Genomic DNA, 19879 nt, shown 5'->3' with positions numbered 1-19879 from the left:
CAAGAGCTGGGCTGGTCGAATTGAAGTGATTTTGGAAACATTATAGCCGAGTGAGGGTCTACTGCAGGAGGAACGGTGTTACTGAAGAAATTACTTGAGTAAATAAATTTAAAATTTTATAGATTTTACAGTTGGAAGAGATTCGGAGAGGGTTTTAGAACATTTAAGGTTTGAGATGTAGATTTCGATAGATATAGTGTATGTTATTGTTTTGCTTAACAATGTCAATAAGTTTATGATTTCTTTAGAGTATGTTCTGTACTGCAGTCGTATAAACGCAAAAATTCCGCAGACTTCATTTGTTAATCCTAAGGTCAGAATATCTTTCGATGGTTCTAAAATACTAAAAAACTGAATTTTTCAAACGAATTTCAAACGTTCAGAATGGTTCCTTCATCTGTAGCCAAGTAACCTGTAGCTGGATCATAACTAGCAGAGTATCGATTTAAGGACAGAAACAAATTTGTGATTCGTTTCTTGACTGATTGACCAGGACAAGTCCAAGAAAAGTTCTGGAATGGTAATAAGTTCGGTAATAGTTCTTAACCACGCCAGTCTAAATCAGCTCAAGCTAGTATGAATTAGGGATTTGTACCAGGATCAGTATGGGTTGTGAGTTAGTCTCAGATCCTGTACGGTTTAACATCAGATCCATTACCGGTATGAGTAGAAAATCAGGTTCAGGAACATTAAGGATTCTGGACCAATTTTAAATACCGATATGGGTGTGAGATCAGTCTGGTAATTAAAGTACCAGCACAGGTTCTGAACCAGTTCCGAAGACCTGTTCTGGATCACGATCAGCAACAGGGGTCGGTGTCAGTTTCAAAACTGCTAAGATTCTTGATCAGTTCCAGGACCGGTAATGGTTCTGAAAATATTCAAGGATTGATAAAGACTTGGCATAAGTTCCAGGACCCATATAGGTAGTTAATCGGTTTCTGTTGACATTCTACCGCTAGACAAATCAAAGCACATTTTAGATTTTTAAATGAAATTATAACAATGATGAAGTCAACTCTTAACTTAAATTGTCTGTCAACCTTAATTTAAATGTAAAAACAAACTCAATTGGTTTTAAGACTGACTCCAATATTTGTGTTCCATATTGTTTGATGTAAGAGTCTTAATCGATTAACCAAAACCATCAGCGCGAAAGCGCACTTCGCGTCTCATCAACTTTTAAAACTCAATCTCAAACCGTAAACCATTATTCACGCCACGCCGGATGATCCTGAACCTTATCCCACACATCATAGAATTGTGATTTAAATCCCAACCTTCTTGACAGCCACCAGACAGCGACCACACGGAGAGACCGCGTCGTACGTGGATAACATCTGTTCCCACTTCCTTCGCGAGCATCTTTCAAACTCGCGAATTGAACCATATGCTACTTGCTCGACCCGCAACATCCGTTCGCGTACTGTTGCCGCGCTCAACTTCTGCATCCCATTTCCAAACCACCAACATTGGAACGCATCGGAAAATCGGACGGGGAAAGATAATATTTGTGCAACCTCTCACGTGAAGCGAACCAACAACAAAAAAAAAAGGTGAAAGTTTCGGCAAAAACCTGTCACAGGCTGAAAGGTCTCGGTCCCAACGCCTATGCCTAGCCTATGCGCTGACAATCCCTTTAACTCCCTTCGCTAGAAAACGCATTATCATCCCTTCTCTTGCGGTTTTTTTTTTGCTTGCCTGCACCGCGCCAAACTCGTCCCATAATTGCACCGGCTGCGGTGGTCAATGGCACACATGTTACACTCTGTTAACACATATGTAATCTGTAGCCATGAATTAGAGGGAAATCGCTTATAAAAGCATTTATTTTATCATTTCCCTCCCGTCGGCACCGACCCCGCACACACATGGGAAGGATCTCGCCGAAACGCTGCTAAGCATCGCACCCCTTCGCACTTCCCTGCGACGGTCATTAACGATGCGCTGCTCGGCAAACCACTTTACCCATTCGGCAGTCACTACTACATCGGCAGACCCTTCGCTCGCTTTATCATCCTCCCTGCGGTAGTTTAATTGTGATTAACCCACCGCACTACCAGCATCAGCGCTGCGAGCAAGCGAAGCAGGCGGGAAACTCACGATGCGCTCACGGAGTTAAATCCTAGCATATGCGCTAGTGGTTGCGCGCCTGAGCCTTCGATAATCGTCCCGGGGGTCCGAGCGTCGAGATCCGAGATCCGAATATTGCACTGCCTTGCCCGCTGGGCTGATGGTTGGGTAGGCAAAATCTGTCACATTTTACCAAGACCGTGCTCATATATGCGAGGAGGTTTTTTTTGTTCAGCTTCAACAGGAAAAAAACCCGGAGCTTCTTTGGTAAGGTATTTCTTTCTTTTTGTTTTGTTTCCCCGATTTGGGAGGGTTTTGTGCGTACGAGGGTTTGATTGACTATCTCCGAGTTAGATAGGAAAACCGGAGAATAGCCGACCTTGTCACATCAAGTGCCAGAGATTTCCGGCAACCATATGGACTCGGTTTTACGGATGTTCCTTTTTAAATAGTGCATTAATTGAGTACGCCCTCCTGTAGGCAATTATCAGACACTTGTGTAGTACATAAAAAATCGCTTTGAATAAGAACGTTCGTAATTTGAAATATTTTATTTTGAATAATGATTTTAGGAAAATTTTAACACAATACACAACTCTGCATCAATATACGCCTAAATGTATGCAACATTGTGTTTTTGAATGCTTTCCTGTTTTATTTAGAATGAATATTGATATTTGATAATATCGTAAGGATTTCACATTGTTATTTATACATAAAAATATTCACAAGCTCAACAGAAGTGGAATTGTCTAATAAAAACATTTATGACATAAAAACAATATTAAAAATAAATGGAAAAGACATTATGTTCACCTTCTTTTTCGAAGCAATCATAACGTAACAACATTTTCAGTGCATATTCCCCGTGATTTTATCATCCAGCTTGGGCACATGTTACTCACGAACACAGGTCTAGCAATCATCTGCACCACCCAGAAAACCAGCATTTTCAGCACTAAACTTCATCTCCACATGGTCGAGAGGCGATCCAAGCAAGCAAGCAAAAAACAAGCAATCTCCCCATTTCTAATTGCTATTAGATTATGGGTGGAAAAAGCTGTGCATGTCTCGTTAGTGACACTTCCCCCCGTCTTCCCACCGAACCTGCGACCAAACAAAAAACAAAATGGAGTACCCCATTTTCTTATGCACAAGATGTGCTGAATCTACCCACCACACGTGCTCGGGCGTAATTTTATGTCCTCATACGCGCAGCAACGACGACAAAAAAATGGAGCAGTTCCCTCAATCTTTCTTATCACTTCATATGCCAGCAGCATCCTTCCGGAATATGTGTGTGCCTGGATGTGTGTGTTGATGATGACATGCCCCACCAAACGGGGTACATAGGTGAGCAAACAAATAAATACGCGCCCTTCATCCACCGCACACCACCGTACAGCGCCGTACCATCATCTTACCACACTTGACCGCGGCTGTGCAAACGAAACGCAACACATTCTCGACATACTTCCCCCTTTTCCTTCCCAACCCTCGTCCCCAACACCTAACATCCACAACCCAGCACGCTGCTTCTGGTTGATGTATCGAAACAACATGTTTTCCACCGATTTGCCACATTTTCACTACCAGCGAAACAGATCTAGAACATAAAGTAGCGTCCCACACCGCGTCCTCCTCCTTTGGCACCGACTCGCGCACACACATGCGAGCACGATTGACGACCGCCCAATAAGCGCCATCGTTGCGGTGCTTAAAAGCGGCAGCTTTTCCGCCAACTCTAAATCCACCATTCTTGCAAGCAGGGGGGGCTCTCTTTTCGTTGTGAAAAACCTCCACACGTTTTACAACGCAAATATGCTCGCGCACTCCCCCCCTGTGTTCGGGGGCTGCACCGATATGCTCCACCCTTTTATTTTACGAACGCAATGAAAGAGCTTGCTTTGGTGCAAGCGAGAAGAGAACGCTGGCAAGAGCGAGAGAAAGAGCCTTTTCGATGCGTTGTAGTGAACCAAGAGACCAAGGCAAGGGGGGAGGAGAAACACTAAAATGTCGTCCATGTTCTCTTATCAGCAGCTTGCCACACAGCAGCAGTGCGGAGGGAATATATTGTACATAAAAGCTGCTCAACATCGCGACCCACTGCTCACCAATACCACCAGCTTTGTTGTGCGCTGGAATGTTCCGGTACGTTCCGAGGACTCAAAAATATGCTGACGTTAGAAGAAAGCAAACAAAAAATGCACCAAAAGCTTCTTCCATTGCTATTTCATGGGTCCTGCCTGGGAGTCTCTTTTACCCCTAAGGTCCCCCCCAATCCCTCTCCTTCTTGGGGAAGAAAATTCCCTTCAGCCTGTGTTGTGTAGGAAAAGCGAACAAATGCGCTTGCGTGCTGGAGGACGAATTCCTAGCCCTAAACCGCGTTTTCCATTAATCCATGCCCGTGTGTTGGTTGATGTGTACTCTTCTCTCTCTCTCTCTCTCTCGTTCACACTCACTGCTCATCGCTTTCCCGCTCGCGCGAGAACCATATTTTGAAGCAAGTGAAACAAAGCAGCCGGAGGGCAACAGGAACGAACAGCATCATACCCACCCAGCGGGAAGGAAAAAAAAGGCTACGAGTAGGGAAAAACTCCCTTTTTCTACCGCCGAGAAAGCCGAGCAAATGATGAGGGACAATATTTTCCAACCCTATGCTGCGCCAAAGGGGGTGGGAGTAGTGGCGTGCCCTATGTTTATGTACATTGCGCTCTCGCTCTCGCTCGCTCACAGCGTCGCAAACTCCCGACAACAGAAACCATGCGCTTCGATGAAAAACCGGACGCAAGGATTCACCATTTTATGTGGCTCAGGAACGATATGTTTCTGATTTTATGATCGTTCCCTCTCTGTTGCTCCCTTTGCACCAATCGTGGCCAAACACATGCTCCGCTGGGCTGGGTGTATGTGTGTGTGTGTGCTGGTGTGGCACTTGCAAAAACTCGTCGAGTTGACGAGCGGACAGGACACAGCGCGCGGCCAGGATCGATGATGGTTCAGTTCTTCGGTAGCGCTCGTAGAAGAAGCAAGCGATTTTAGTGACCCGTCTTGTGAGGTTTGTGCTGAACGCAATACTTGCAAAGTGTGAAGAGTGTGTGTGTTTGTGTGTGCGCGTATGTGTCTGTGACACGTGTTGAACTGTGGAACCGCACAAAACGCGGAACGGTGGCACATTTACAGATTGCAGTGAGAGTGTTACAAGTGGCCGTGTTGTGAATATTTGTTGGACTTTCACCCTGTTGCCGCCCAAACGATGACGATGGACGTCAAGCAGTCACGGATGAACGTGAAGATAGCACCACCCCTACCGGACCATCACCAGGACCATCAGCACCTGCACCAGCACGCGGCCGTCGCCAGCAAACTAACCAACGACCGCAAAACCACTACGAAGCGCTCCTTCGACGTGGCGTTTCTGATGCTGCCGGACGAGAAGCTGACACGCAATGCAAAGCCCGCCAAACGGCCACTCCCACCGGCCCCACCATCGCCCACCATCGATGTGGAGAGTGACTCGACCCAGTCGGAGGATCTGTCCGTGAAGGGTGGCTTCAGCCCGATCCGTTCGCCCGAAGTCGAGCGCCACTTCCCGCTGGACATGCTGAGCGCGGGCCGCCAGCGAGCGCTGCTGGTGGCCGATGGGTTGGCCGTGGAGCGCCATACAGGCGCTCTCATCCACCACCATCCTCAGCAGCACCCGCAGCACCATCATCCCCATCACCAGCCACTGCAGCCGCCGGCGGGCAGCGAGGAGCGGCTAGCGTACCTGTTCAACACCGGCGCACGGTTCTACGAGCATCCGTTCGGGGCGTTCGGGCGCAGCGACCCGGACGCAGTGCAGCGCAGCGCCTTCCAGAAGGTGTCCAGCGCGGTGCCGACGGGTTCGCCGCTGCCCCCGCTCAGCCCGGACCGGCACAGCTGCCCCTCGACCAGTCCGCCCATCTCGATCAGCCCGTCCAGCTCGCAGACCGGCTCGGTCGGCGGTGGCTTCCGATCGTACGAGTACGGCCCGTTCCTGTCGCCCAGCCCGGGCAGCAGCCCGTCAGCCCCGGCCGCCGGTTCCCCGTCGGCGAAAGCGAACGGTTGCGGTCCCGTGGCGGCCACTGCCTCACCCCTTCCCATGCTGTACCGTCCGGCGGATCCGTCCGATGCGCCGATGCCCGGCGCAGGCTACTTCCCGGGCGTTCCACCGTTCGCACTGCCCCCGTTTGCTGGCGGCGGGCCGGCCGCTGCCCCGCCCATCCCGGAGGCGGTGGACGGCATCATCCGCAATCCGGCGGCCGCCGCCATCCTCTCCACGCTGCTGCCCTCCGCCATGAGCACCTTCACGCTGTCGGCGCAGAACGTGTGTGCCAAGTGTAACATCAGCTTCCGGATGACGAGCGATCTGGTGTACCATATGCGGTCGCACCACAAGAGCGAGCACGTGCACGACCATGCCCGGCGCAAGCGGGAGGACAAGCTCAAGTGTCCGGTGTGCAACGAGAGCTTCCGGGAGCGGCACCACCTGACCCGGCACATGACCGCCCACCAGGACAAGGCGGGCGATCTGCTCGAGAAGGCACCGCCGGGCGTGAACGGGAAGGGTGCAGCAGCTACACGCCACCAACAGCAGCAGCAGCAGCAGCACCATCATCACCACCAGCCGCACCTTCACATCGCTTCCCCGGGACGGCTTGCATAACGCGAGCACTGGGATGAACATCTGTTGCGATTTTTGGCACACAAAGGCGCCTGATCGAGCCCCGCATCGCGCCGGGCGGTGATTAAAATATGTTTTAATCAGCAACTGCTCGCGCTCTCGCTCTCTCACAAGGAAGGATGCAGGCGAAGGCCGCCACCCTACTACCCGATCATTGTGGTCTCCTTTCTGCCCTGCTGGGAGGGAGTTTTCTTTCGGCATGTGCAGCATGTGCCATGGAATAATGGGCATTGTTCGCGTAGCTGGTGCGCGCGACATGCATTTGCACTCGCGGAATGATGGAAAAGAGGGAATATGTTAAATTAAATGCAAAAATATGTATTAATTATTAAAATGTGATATTAAATGTACTTCAACCGAGCGACTGTGTGTACCGTGTAGGTATGTGTGTGTTTTGCGCCATGGTAACAATAATGGTGCGCGCAATGAGATTTCCCGGCTTGGGAGGGAAAATGTTAGAATAAATAGTACAAGCGACGAACTCTTCACTCGATGTATAGCCAAAAGCAAAGCAATCTTTATAAAAAAAACACACACACATTAGTGCACACAAACAAACTCACCCAAAAGGTATTTAATAAATGTTGTCTTATCGTACTCGAGTGCTGGATAATTTTTATTAATGATCACCGCTTTTCGCGAACACTTGGCTTCCGTGTTCCAACCCCCAGGAACAAGCACTTATCGAGCCATCCGAAATTCGATTATAAAGCGCAGCTTCGAAGGAAAAGGCGACTGTGTGCAAACCCTGGGCCCTGGCTGGGAGGTTCATAAATCATTTGTTCTGTGCTGTTTTGGTCCTATCTTGCCCCTCTACTGTACGCCGTCGTGTTCATTTGGTTCCATTTGAATCCCAACCGTGTACTTGCCTATTAATTCCTTTTCAATGAGTAGTTACATCGGAGTGTTGCTCCAGAGAGCGGTGTTGGATGGTGGACGGTGATGGTAAAGCGTGATGGTATTAATCTATTTTCTATTCGCTCATTTATCAACTTCACGCGTTCCTTGGCTAATGGTTGGAATTTATTCTGCAAGGGGTGATTTTTGCTGTTCTGTTTAAATGTATTATGAATTGTATAAACGTTTTCTATTTTTTATTTTCTTTTTAAAATTAATGAGTTTCGCTATTATGTATGTACAGTTTATATTTTTTTACGTTTTTTTAATTAATTCATCTGGATTTAATGTTTTTAATCACATATTAATGTTTTCAAAATAGATTCATCAATATTTTGTTCAGTTCAATTTATTCATTTATTTTTAATTTTTGCTGCTTTTTTCTTTTCTTTTCTTTTAATTTTCTTTTAAGCGCCGTTCTTTACATTCTTCTTTAATATTTTATTTAGTCTTCAATTTATACTTTTGACATTATTCTTCGTATTTTTTGTGTATGATTCACCATTGAATGAGGCTAAAATTACTATCCATATTTACCTTTCAATTAAAGCAAATACACTACATTAAATCACCCTTTTCCTGGCAGCTAATTTTATCCCCCGGATCAGTCTTCGATTAGTGCCATATGAGTAAACTTTCCTTTCTTCGCCACAGTGAGTGCAGCATAGTTTCTACCGTATTGACATTACCGCTGTTTGCTGCCAGAATTAACATCTTCTCCTGCATCGCAACAACCAAACCATCGGCTCTCGATCGGTGTTGTAAGCAACCTGTTCGGCGCGCGGCGAGCCTTTGTGCAAACAGTGAACACATTGTCGAGATAAATGCGGTCCCCTCGCGCTTGCCACCACACTCTATTAGCCGTCAATCATGCTCGCCTCAGCCCGGCACACAAGCCAGATCCTATTAGCACTTCATATTTTCCCGCTCGGCACAGCACCAAATGGGGTTAACGTATCCCTCCTCTCCCTTTTCTATGTTTCATCCTTCATCGCCCAACGCCACGACGTTTATCATCCGCACACAGTGGAATGTCTTCGGCCAAGCATTGAAATTTTCATTCGCTAAATGCTTCCGCTTATCTTACCACTCCCTTTGCGCGCTGTTCGCTCGTCCCGGATCGAAACGCTTTCCCGGAAAATTGCCCTCCAAGTGAACCGTTTTGTGCAAATATTGACATTGGCGGGGCGCCACCATTTCGGCGTTTGTGTTGCTTTTTTTGTTTTGCTCGTTGGTACAGAGTATGTGCGAATTAACACAACAGAGAAGGAAATCGGTATACAAAGGAAAAAAAGCAAACCCAGCAAGATGGGGAAAAGAAACGTTTCCCTGCTCACCATGTGTGTGTATGTGTCGGGGGCTGCCAATTTTCCTGATGGAGAATATGCTTTCTTGTTTACCATTTGGTGCGATAAAAACCGATGCCGCGCTTTTCCCTTTCGTTCCGCAGACGTCGCAAAATGTCCGCTTGACACACACACACCATACCCTCACGCTGCCTCCCCGCACTCCTCTCACTCGACCCATCCATGCGTTTGATGGCAGATTTCATATATCAAAATTATAGTTTATCATATGTGTGGTCGGGCGGGCGGGTTTGTCATGCCAAAATCTGTGCATCCTGCCCCTTGCCGGCCTCGATGACGAGCCCTTCCTCCCGGTTCGATAGTGTCGATGAACGATGGTGCACTTAAAATTATTAAAAACCGAATTTCAATTTCCAAATCGATGCAAACCGCGCGCCGTCCGAGTGAGTTGCAAACGGATGGGGCCATGTTGCCAACAGCTTCTGTCGGTTTTTCGAGCGGTTTTGCAAACGTATGTGACGTGAGGATCGATGCGGAGATTGTCGGACACTGTTGGAACTCTCTGCCTGTCGTCTACATCTACTGGTTTGCATTGGCGGTGTCACTTGACGACATATGTCGTCTCGGGGCTTTGGTTTTTGGCATCGGCTCGTGCAGAGTGTTGCTTTTTTCTTTGCTTACACACATCCCTGTACGGATGGTTATTGGGTTGGCTCCGTCTGTTTTGGTTGTGGGTACCAGATTTCCCACTCGAACAGCTTTTGTTTTGACACATTTAAATACTGTTTGCTCTTTGGATTTAAGTTGAAAATTAAACGCAGGAAAAGCATTCAGCTATGATTTATAATTATATTTTATCGTTGGTTTGCTCTTTGTATCGTGTGGCTAATTTCTTTGTGATTCACTATGTGCCTAAATGTATGCACTTTATGATAGTTATTAAACAAAGTTCAAGGCTAAGGGTTTTCCGCTTTTAATATTTATGTTTGAATTTCTACAGCAAATTATCCAAATAAGGCTGTCGCACTGAAATCATCATTAATCCTGCTTAAATAGCAAGAGTAGTGCCAATGACAAAAATGAAGACGATAACAGCCTTGCCAAGCGCCTAAAGGTAGAGTATATGGCAATAAAATACATTTTTATATCAATTGTGATCCAAAAAGCGTCTCATTATTCATTTTAATTGTTGCTAATATTCCCTTATTGGACTTTTCCCTACATAATAGCCACAAACAAAGAGCAAAAGTTTATTAGGTTGCAACAAACTCGTTGACAAAAGCACTGGAAACAAACACGTCGCACATCACTGCGACAGATTTTCACTCACATCATGAACGATGACACATTTTCACATCACTTTTTCGTTCTTGCTGGCCCATAAAACATGGAGCATTTTCGTTTTTCCTTCCCCAACTTTTATATGCTCTGGCTTGCCTTTACTCCCTACCCCTCTGCCGACACAACAGTGTCCGTGTATCAAAAGACGCTGAAAAATTCCTTTGTTTACTCAAACAATCATCCATAGCTACAAGATCCACTTGTTCAAGTGAATCTTCCGCTGGGAAAGAAGTATCATATCGAAAGCAACAATTGTCCTGCCCAACGTTACGGCGTTCGTCACCCGAGGGGAAAGCAGAAGCGTAACTCATCGGCATTATCCCCCAAACGGCAACCGGTCCTCCGGTACGGTGGCAGATTTATTAAGTAAAGTTTTCCCAACAACGAGCAGATTATGCTAGGAGGACCCTTGTAACTTTTCGAGTCTTTATCATTTCACCGCCTCCCAAATTCAGTGCTATTCTCCCCGATAATACCCACCACTGCACACATCTACACAGCTCAAACTTATACAGTGCTGCGCACTGACCCTTTAGCAAACGTTCAACCACCAGCGGGAGCCGTTCAACTTAACCACCCGGGAAAATGACGAATTTTCCCCGACGGCCGAAACCGACCGACCGGGGGATTTATGAAAATCCCGTTCGTCGCCACACACCCAAAACGGTGTGGAACATCTCTTGGAGGGTGCACAAACTTCATTTCCTCCACCGGCCAGCGTGATGTGTTTGCGTTTCTAATTAACAAATTAAATCACTGCGGATGCGTACGGGTGACAGCGACTGGACCGAGTCTGACGTTGCCAATGTGTGTGTGTGTGTGTGTGTGTGTGTGTGTGTGTGTGTGTGTGTGTGTGTGTGTGTGTGTGTGTGTGTGGTGAGATGGCCCGCACTTCAAGTGCGCACCAGCTCCCGCGGATGGGAACCGCAGGATGGGAAACAAAGTTTGTTTTTTCCCGGACAGTTGTTTCCGGTAGGCAGCAGCAACAGCAGCATAAGCCTCACGCAAGACCTGGTGCTCGATAAATTAAATTAAAGCTTTTAATTTATTGAACGACCAGATTAGCTGCTACTTACGGGAATTATTTAATAAATACATAAAATATGCTTCTGTTCCCAAACTCGTACAGCGAACTGGACTTGTTCATTGTTTAAGTGATTTGTTACCTTTACAGGAGTTTCAGCATCGATTAGAGGATACTAATGTTTGTGAACACTGTCCTTTGCAGCACCGCTTATAGGCGCTAGATGGGTTGTGAAATTGTGAAATGTTAGAGGAGTAAATATAAACAGGTTTTTTATAAACAAATTTAAAATCGATTTTCTTATACGTATGCGCTGAATAAGAATATAGCGTTTTGCTTAACTGGTACTTAGTAGATTGGATACAAATAATGGTTTTATATTGTTCTCAGTCCTCGTGACACATTTCCTAAGCCGATTTCAACCTAGAGCAGAATGAATTGGTTCATAGAACTAATGGGAAGCAACTAAAAAGTGCGCCTAAATGTATGCAAAATTACAAGCACAATTGGTAAATTCCGTCATAGTAAAGTTAAATTTGTGCTTGAAATTACATAAATTTAGGCGCAATAGTTTAAGGCCAATCTGGCTGCCGCAGAATTAGCTTTAGCAAATACATAAGGTCAGATTATTGATATTTATGAATATTTTATTGCAAGATAATTCAAATTCTTTGTGAGAAGACATTTTTTACGCAACTAATGTCATACATTTTCTTAGCATTCATAATTGTAATGTGCGTAACATGTTCGCTTTGATATTGTAATTGTAATTTTTTTTTCAGAAAACAAATCGATGATCAAAGATCGTCATTTGAATAAATCTCTCCCGCCAGTACATATGACAGTACCAATGACATCAGCACATTTCTACCACCGATGCCGTCTGTTCATTGTTCCCCATTGTTGCTGGCCCACAGTACAGATACACGCGACGGGCAGGCGACAATTTCTAGCCATAAAACATAATTTAACGTTTTATTTGCATACTGTCCCCGTTTATGGGCCGCCGCACAAATGCAAGCAATAAGGTAATAAATTTTACGGTGCACGCTCTCAAATTTCACCGTACCCCCCCCCCCAAACTGTGTTTTGGTTTGTGTAGTGTGTTTGTGTTTGATGATATTTCTTGCCCCACTATTGCTGCTTGCTCCTGTAAACGAAGAAAATGAGTGTGGCTACAAATTCCATTGGACGTAAAAATTCTGATGCAAATCTTTCCAGGCAAGACTGTCTCGGCCATAGACGCTGTCGTACAGGGCAGATTGGTTGATTTTTATTTGAGGAGTAACTGCTTCACAACTTAACATAAAACTCGTGTTGAGAAAACTATTTTTTACCAACCCTCCCTAAACCTAAGATACAAACAACTTCACAATATATTCAAAACAAATGCAATCATTTGTCGTGGTTGTGTTCGCGCAAAAACTTTGTCCGCCAATAATTCGATACGATACGCTTCTTTATTCCAGCATCCAGCCAACGTCTTGAGCGATCAGCGTCGCTAAAACTTATTGCTGCGTGTCGGAGGAAATATTTAAATTCAGACCAAAATCGTTTCCAAAATCTTTCTAACCAGATTTGCGGCGGCCAAAGAATTCTTTGCTTGCCAAAGTTTCAGCCAATACTTCTCCTTCCCACTTCTAGTCCCAAAAATCAATCGCTACTCAACACTTCCGGTGCCAACACAGTACGGGATGGCGTTTTGGTCGATTAAAGTTTTGAAGCGCATTTTTCGCACCACCACCAAAACGAAGTTATGTTTCTGGGTCCATGTTGTATCTTGTTCCATCTTTCTGGTTCCATTTCGGCTTCGCAATTTAATAAAGCAATACTTTGCCAATGAAACCGATCAACGAGCAAGTATTGCGTTTGCGACGGAGGGTAGGAGAGAGCAGCAACGCGCGAAATGTTATAGTTTTTCTTTTGCTTCCTCTATTCCATATTCTTCGGCTAGCATCGTAGCGTAATTTACGGGCAATCAATAGCGAATCGACAGCCAAAACGATGAATAATGTTTTTTTATGTTGCACCCGGGATATAACGCTTGAGAAGCTGATTCTCATTACCAATGGGTGGCGAAATTTGATTAGTGTTGCACTGTCATTTTAACGACGTGCTTGCGGAGCGGTTGGAAAACATATCCCCTTCGTGGATTGTGGCAGTGTGAAGACTTCAGGTGGTTACATTTATGTTTTTTGCTGTGTCCTTATTAAGTTTACACAAATTAAATTAAAAAAAAAAACATAAAAATATCATAGAAAGTTGGCAAATGAAAATGTAGTCAAAAAAAACTCTAAACGACTAAAAACTGGATATTGTTTTACAAGTTGCATATCTTTATGCGTTTTTTAAAAGTTAAATCCAAGCCGTCACCAGAATTGTGTCATTCAGACAGAAATGCAATTCAAATATATTTTTGATCACTTTTCACCCATTCTATACACCACCTTTCCCCCTTTCCCCTCTCATCATCATTTCAATCACTGATTGTAATTCCCAAAATAGAATAGTATTATCGCACTCAGAAAGTCATTCGCTGCCGAACCCGGACGCCGAACCCACTTAAATCATTTCTTTGCATCACTTCCCTCACAGATGGTCACTTTTGTGTGAGGCTCTCGAGACAAGCTAAGGATACTGCTTGAGATTGAGAAAAGCACCCACGCCCAACTATTAAAGCCAACTGGCTTCTTAGTATTCTTCACACACTCCACTCACACACACACACACACACACACAGCACCGATCAATTCTCGGTTACTTTTCCATCGCTAGACGCCCGCGGCCCGTTGGCCCGATGGGCGACAGTTTGATTAATGTCTTTTCGATTGACTTGTCCACCTCGGCGCACTCAAACTGAAGCCTGTCGGCGGCGGCGGTGGCGGCTTCAGTCCCGCGTCAAGGGTATAACTACTATTCCTTGCGCGCGCACACACACACACACACACATCCGTTACCCTTGGGGGCAAAAACTATTTTCATGCTGCTTGACGATGCTCGTGACGTTCGGCTGAAGCAATGCAGGGAACGGAATAAATCGGAACATAATTTTCCAACTCCATCACATACCGTCATCATTCTTTACTCGAATGGGAGTTCCGGCGGCAGAGTTGGCATGTACTAAGACACTGAAATTCATTGGTAAAAATAACGCCACGTTTACGCAAGGGGATAGAGTATAATGATAGCATTCCTTTGCAAGGAGAAGAAGCATAAACATAAAACAAATAGAAAAAAAAACAATTAAACATTTCCAATTGACAAATCGTAACGAGCAAAGTGTCCCACGAGACTTGAATCTTTCTCCTGTCAGTTCCAGACAACTGGAACGTGATTACTCAATCAAAGATGCCATTGAGACATAGTTGAAGGGTAGTACTCGTCTTGCTAGCTTATCTTTACACATTCAGGCTAACTCTGTACGCTATATATTGAATTATTTTGACTATACAAACATAGAAAACTGTTGTTTAGTATTATTGCATTGGTGAATTCTTCTTAGTTCTTAATTTCTTCTGTAAAAGCATTGTTTTTAATAATTTCATAGTTTCTTGGAGAGAAATAAATTGTTGTAAAATAATAACATAACAAAGACTTGCAATAAAGCAACTCATAGCTTAAATTAAACATTAAGAAGCAACCCAACACCCACACTACTCCCAAAGCTGATGTTGTAAATCAATAAACCGCTGCATCGGTTCGATTGATCCCATCGATGATCCATCAATTTGCCCAAACAATCTCACTTGTATTTACAAAACACAGCCCTCATCACACATCAACAACGAGACGCTCGTGCTTCAAATAACGCCCGCTCCAGCCGAGCATCGATTACAAATCACCCACAACATGCAATGCCATCCCCGACCCCGTCGCGTGCCGTTGTTTGATCCTGTTTTCACACTTCCCAACGACCTGAAAACTACTGAAAAAAAAAAACAAAACTACGGCGGCTATCGATTATCACACACGCTAACCGTGTGTGTGTGTGTGTGTTGCCTATTTATCGAATTACAATAAAACGGCTAATCTGTTTATCGGACCCAAACCCGACCAGACCTCGACGATCTCCCGCCGTTCGGGCGCGCGCGCACCCGTTCCCAAACATAAGCCAAGGTGTCAAGCCGCGCGCATAACGCACGCATTATGTGCTGCTGGGAGCGCGCACAAACCCCTCCCTCGGGAGGCCCTTGTTTTCCCGTTGTTTTGAGGTCGATATTGAGACATCACTTCACGCGCGCGCGGGTACGGCCGGAGCGGCACGCCATCATAAATTACTCAATCTGGTACTTCCGGTTGAGCTCAAGCACGTGTCCTTGTCGGCGGTGCGCAGACAAAGCGCAAAGAACTGACCCGCCGGTCCCGTCGCGGCCCCTCGGTCCCCGCCCTTCGACCCCGGTTATAGGGAACGGTGGTCACGTGCCGTCAATTTACGGTGGATTATAAACCGACACTTCCGCTGGCTGTGTGAGATTCGATTTGCTGCTCGTAAACCCCCGCGCACAGGACGACACCGACTGTCGGCGGCAACGCTTGGCCTGGCCTGGCCGTGCCGGATGATTATGCTTCATTAATATCAATAAACGGGAAGATGTGAACATCCTCGGAGGTGATGATAGCGACGGTGGTGATGATGGCGGTGCTGTTTGGATTGCCCAATGTGTGCACACACACTGGTAACAGCAGAAGGAATCTTCGGTGCAAGGAAATGTCCGATGACCCTTGGACCGAACAGGCTTTGGGCACCGACCGGGGACGTACGGCATTAATATGTTCGTGCTATTATTTATGCTAATTTGATTATGCCACTACGTACACCCCCCCCCCCCTTACACCTCGCTACTACCCCATCGTCACCCATCGCCGGAAAGGGGGAATCGAAATATGGCAAAAGGAAAAGAATTGGATTAACCGTTTCAGAACAGAAGTTTCCTCCAACGATTGGTGCGAATGTGCTGCTAACTTTACAGATAAATCTCTTCCGAAACAATAACACAGAGTTTTTGTGAGTGTGTGTGTTGTTCCTTTTTTTATATGCTACTTCGTTGCAGTTACAGCAGAAAGGAAATCCTTCCCAGGATGGTGAATGGCAATGGTAGAAAAAAAAACTCCCAAGCACTTGAATTACACACAACGAAAAAAGGAAACGGTTGCCTGCTGTGGGGGATGATGTAAGATGGTTCCGGAAGATTCGAAACGCGCACCACCGTTCTCATCGGTCCCCATCGGTTGGCAGTGTGGTTGGGTTGCGATTGCGAGCTTCCTGGCACGCCGGATGTCACGGTACACATATACTGAAAATTCACGGTACCAAACCATCCGGTCGGCTTCCGGGATGGTGTTTTAATTATCTTACACTGTAGTAATGAAATAAAGTGATAAAAATCGGGTTTGAAGCAGAAAGTATCGGAACAGTTTTCATAACTAGTCTTGAACAAATTGTGGAATGATTTAATTGTTTTATTACTGTAGGAAAGGGTGAAAAAATTAAAATACAATATTAAGTAATGAAAGCGATAAAATGTAAGGTTTACAAAACATTTAAAAAAAGTAATTTAAGGCTTCCTTCAATGACAAAACATTAAACAGGTATTTTGAAAACTAGTAACGAATATCGATGACAAACAATGATGTATTCAACTAGAATGAATATAATAAATAAATAATTAAAAGTACAAACCAACACTTCAATACTGAAATGCTGCTTAACAGATAAACAGTAGTAATAGTAGAAGTGTACAGATACAATTTATCAGTGTAAGCGTAGCTACACTATGACATTTCAGCTCTATGACATTTCGAGAGTCTCATGATGTCCAGTCACAGCCCCGGCTGTCGATTGTGTTGGACAAAACACGCATTTGAATTAAAATTGAATTGAGAAATTTAAGCATTTCAATAAGTTTTTAAATAATTGATGCCGTGACCAGGATAATATTGCTATCGCCGGAATGCTTCAGATAATCAGCCAGATCCCGGGACTCGAACGGTAGTTCGATGAACGTTTGATCGACTTTTTGAAGCTTTGAAACTGTCCAACACGCATAAAAATATTTAAAAAAAACTCAAGTCTTCTTGGTTGAATTTTAGTTCACATTTTACTGTAAAACTTTGCCGTTCGTCTTGCCGTTCGACTTGCCGTTCGACTAGCCGTTCGAGTGCCGTGATCAGGCTGAATGTTGTGTTTTCGTTGATAATAATTACCGCACTGGTAACATCGATTTTCAATAGATGAAGAGGGTTTATTTTGCGTATTACACTTACACTTATTACGTTTATACTTATGACATTATCGATTGAGTCGAACGCTCCATCTTAACGAATAAACTTTGTGTTTTGCTCGATGTTAGCATGCAATTTCGAACTTGAACCAAAGATAAATAAATGAACCGACAAATAAAAGACGAATATCCTCATTACACTAATTAAGTTTTTATATGAATATTTAACTTAAGTAATAATTAATATTTTTAGCACAAGTTTTAAACTCATCATTACCAACAAGCTTTTGCGTAAATGCAAATCCCAGTGTATATTGGGTTGGTTTTCTTGCTCCGTTGTTTAAAAGGACAAACGTTGCGTGTCCTACTATCAAACACATTTTACATACTTGCCCAGCAATAGCGTTCTCGCCCATTGTACGCGCAACCACACGGCGGAAACCAGCCGATGCCGACTTCTGGTGCTGTGTCCCGTACGGAAGTTGGCCGCTTGCATCCTTTACATTATTATTTAAATGTCCATTCCACCATTCCAGTGGCTCACTGGCGGCCTATTCTGCTAGTGCTTGCGATGAGAGCATCCGGTGTGAGTAGTACGGCGAAAGCTTCTACCCCCTCCAGCAGCTTGAGCCACAACCGAGTCGCCAAGCAACGGCGAGAATCGGGCAAACTGGCCCCCTAATGTAAAACCGGCAAAGAAGAGCGGGTCGGATAAATTTGCCGGAAAACTCTCCACCGCTCGATGTCGTGTGTGGCTGTGTGTGCGCCATTTTCCACCCATAACAATGAGAGCGCACGGAAAACATTTTCAATTTAATTTTACTACACAAATGTATTACCAGCCAGCAGCCAGTGATAATGGGGCCCGGAACGGATGGGCGCACAATGCGAAGCAACATGCATTGCAAATGCTCGAACCACAGCTCACCCCACCGCCATCAGCACATGGACCCGTCTCACGACCAGTGCCACCAGTTCCCGTTCCGTACACACACGCTGCTTCCTACCCGGTCCATATTGTCGCCTGGGTCGGTATCTCGCGGGCAACGGTAAAACAAGTGGCAACGGACTACGGTCTATGATTTATGAGCCCTCGGTCGGCTGTACAGAACCTGACGTACCCAGCCAGAGGCCTGCTTTCGTTTGTGCGCCCAGTGCCTGCACGCGTACCGGCACACTGATATCGAACGTATGAGGTCAAAGAGACGTCCCGGGCCCAGGGCGGAGGAGTGGGCGAGGATTAAAATTTGAATGAGGATTACTGTCAATGTCTCCGCGTCCTGCACTTCCGGGCAGGGCAGCCGGTTCGGAACCGGTACCAGATTTATGAAACATTCTCTAAGCTTTCGGTTCGTGGGTTCGAGCATGCTAGTTTTTCCCGACCATTGTTTTGCTGAGCTGGTGGAAAAAATGTTCCACCGAACGAGTATAACAAATGCTGAGGATGGAATATTTGTGCTGCTGTTGTTGTCGTAGTTAATCTGAGAGATCCTTTGGTCAGCTGAAAATTCATCTGTTACAGTTGAAGAGACAAATTTTTGTAAGTTATTCGTCAAATCAATTCGAACCTGTTGAAATTCTTCAACTAAACGTTGTTTCTGAGGATTATTTAAGGCATAGTGTTACACCGTTAGTTAGACTATAGTTATAGAAGTTAGACTATACGAGGACCAAACTCTATTATTCAACATTCCCTACCACCTGCTGCATCCTCCATTCATGTTCAACATGTTTCAAAGTGGACCTTTAAAACTCATAAAGTTGATTTGTCATTGTGCAATCAACGACGCGATCTGATTTCTCGAGAAACAAAACATCAAACCATTCCTTCTTGGCATAAAAGTTCGACCATTATTTTGACAGCTTAAAGAGAATTATTTCGGTTTACAACAAGGGATAGGCAACCTGTTCAGTGTTGCAAAATGTCACTGTCAATGTCATAAACAAATCTGACTGAAACAAAATCCATATCAGCGTCACGTACTCAAATGTGACAATCAGTGTTGATACTCGAACTGGTGTGACCAATACATGCTTCATGACATTTTTGCGACCATCGTTGGGTCAGTCACTATGTCATGACTTTTTTTTTTTTACTGTGATCAGTTCTGCAAAATGTCTGACCGACATAGCCATGACAAATTCCGACAGAAACTGAATCATGTCAGCGTCACGAGACGCTCTACTGTGATGATCAGAGGTGAGACTCAAACAGTTGGTGCGACCATTACATGCTTGGTGACATTTTGTACAACCAACTCTTGGTCAGTCACTTGGTCGTGACATTTTTTTGTTTGGCAATACTGAGGTT

The 19879-nt window shown here is 45.1% G+C and overlaps 2 protein-coding genes across 2 annotated transcripts in view; one reads left to right on the top strand and one right to left on the bottom strand.

Moving 5' to 3' along the window:
• LOC121591577 (protein vein) overlaps positions 1 to 19879 on the bottom strand; it is a 110195-nt gene that overhangs the window by 75899 nt on the left and 14417 nt on the right. The window lies entirely within an intron of this gene.
• Positions 5072 to 7139, top strand: LOC121591578 (transcription factor Sp5). Its single transcript, XM_041912270.1, has one exon. The coding sequence runs from the start codon at positions 5330 to 5332 to the stop codon at positions 6758 to 6760; it is 1431 nt and encodes a 476-aa protein (XP_041768204.1). The 5' UTR covers positions 5072 to 5329; the 3' UTR covers positions 6761 to 7139.

The sequence above is a fragment of the Anopheles merus genome, chromosome 2L, assembly GCF_017562075.2.
Source record: "Anopheles merus strain MAF chromosome 2L, AmerM5.1, whole genome shotgun sequence".
NCBI classification, from domain to species: domain Eukaryota; kingdom Metazoa; phylum Arthropoda; class Insecta; order Diptera; family Culicidae; genus Anopheles; species Anopheles merus.
Note: the sequence above shows the minus strand (reverse complement) of the source record. Positions and strands in the feature narration are given on the sequence as shown.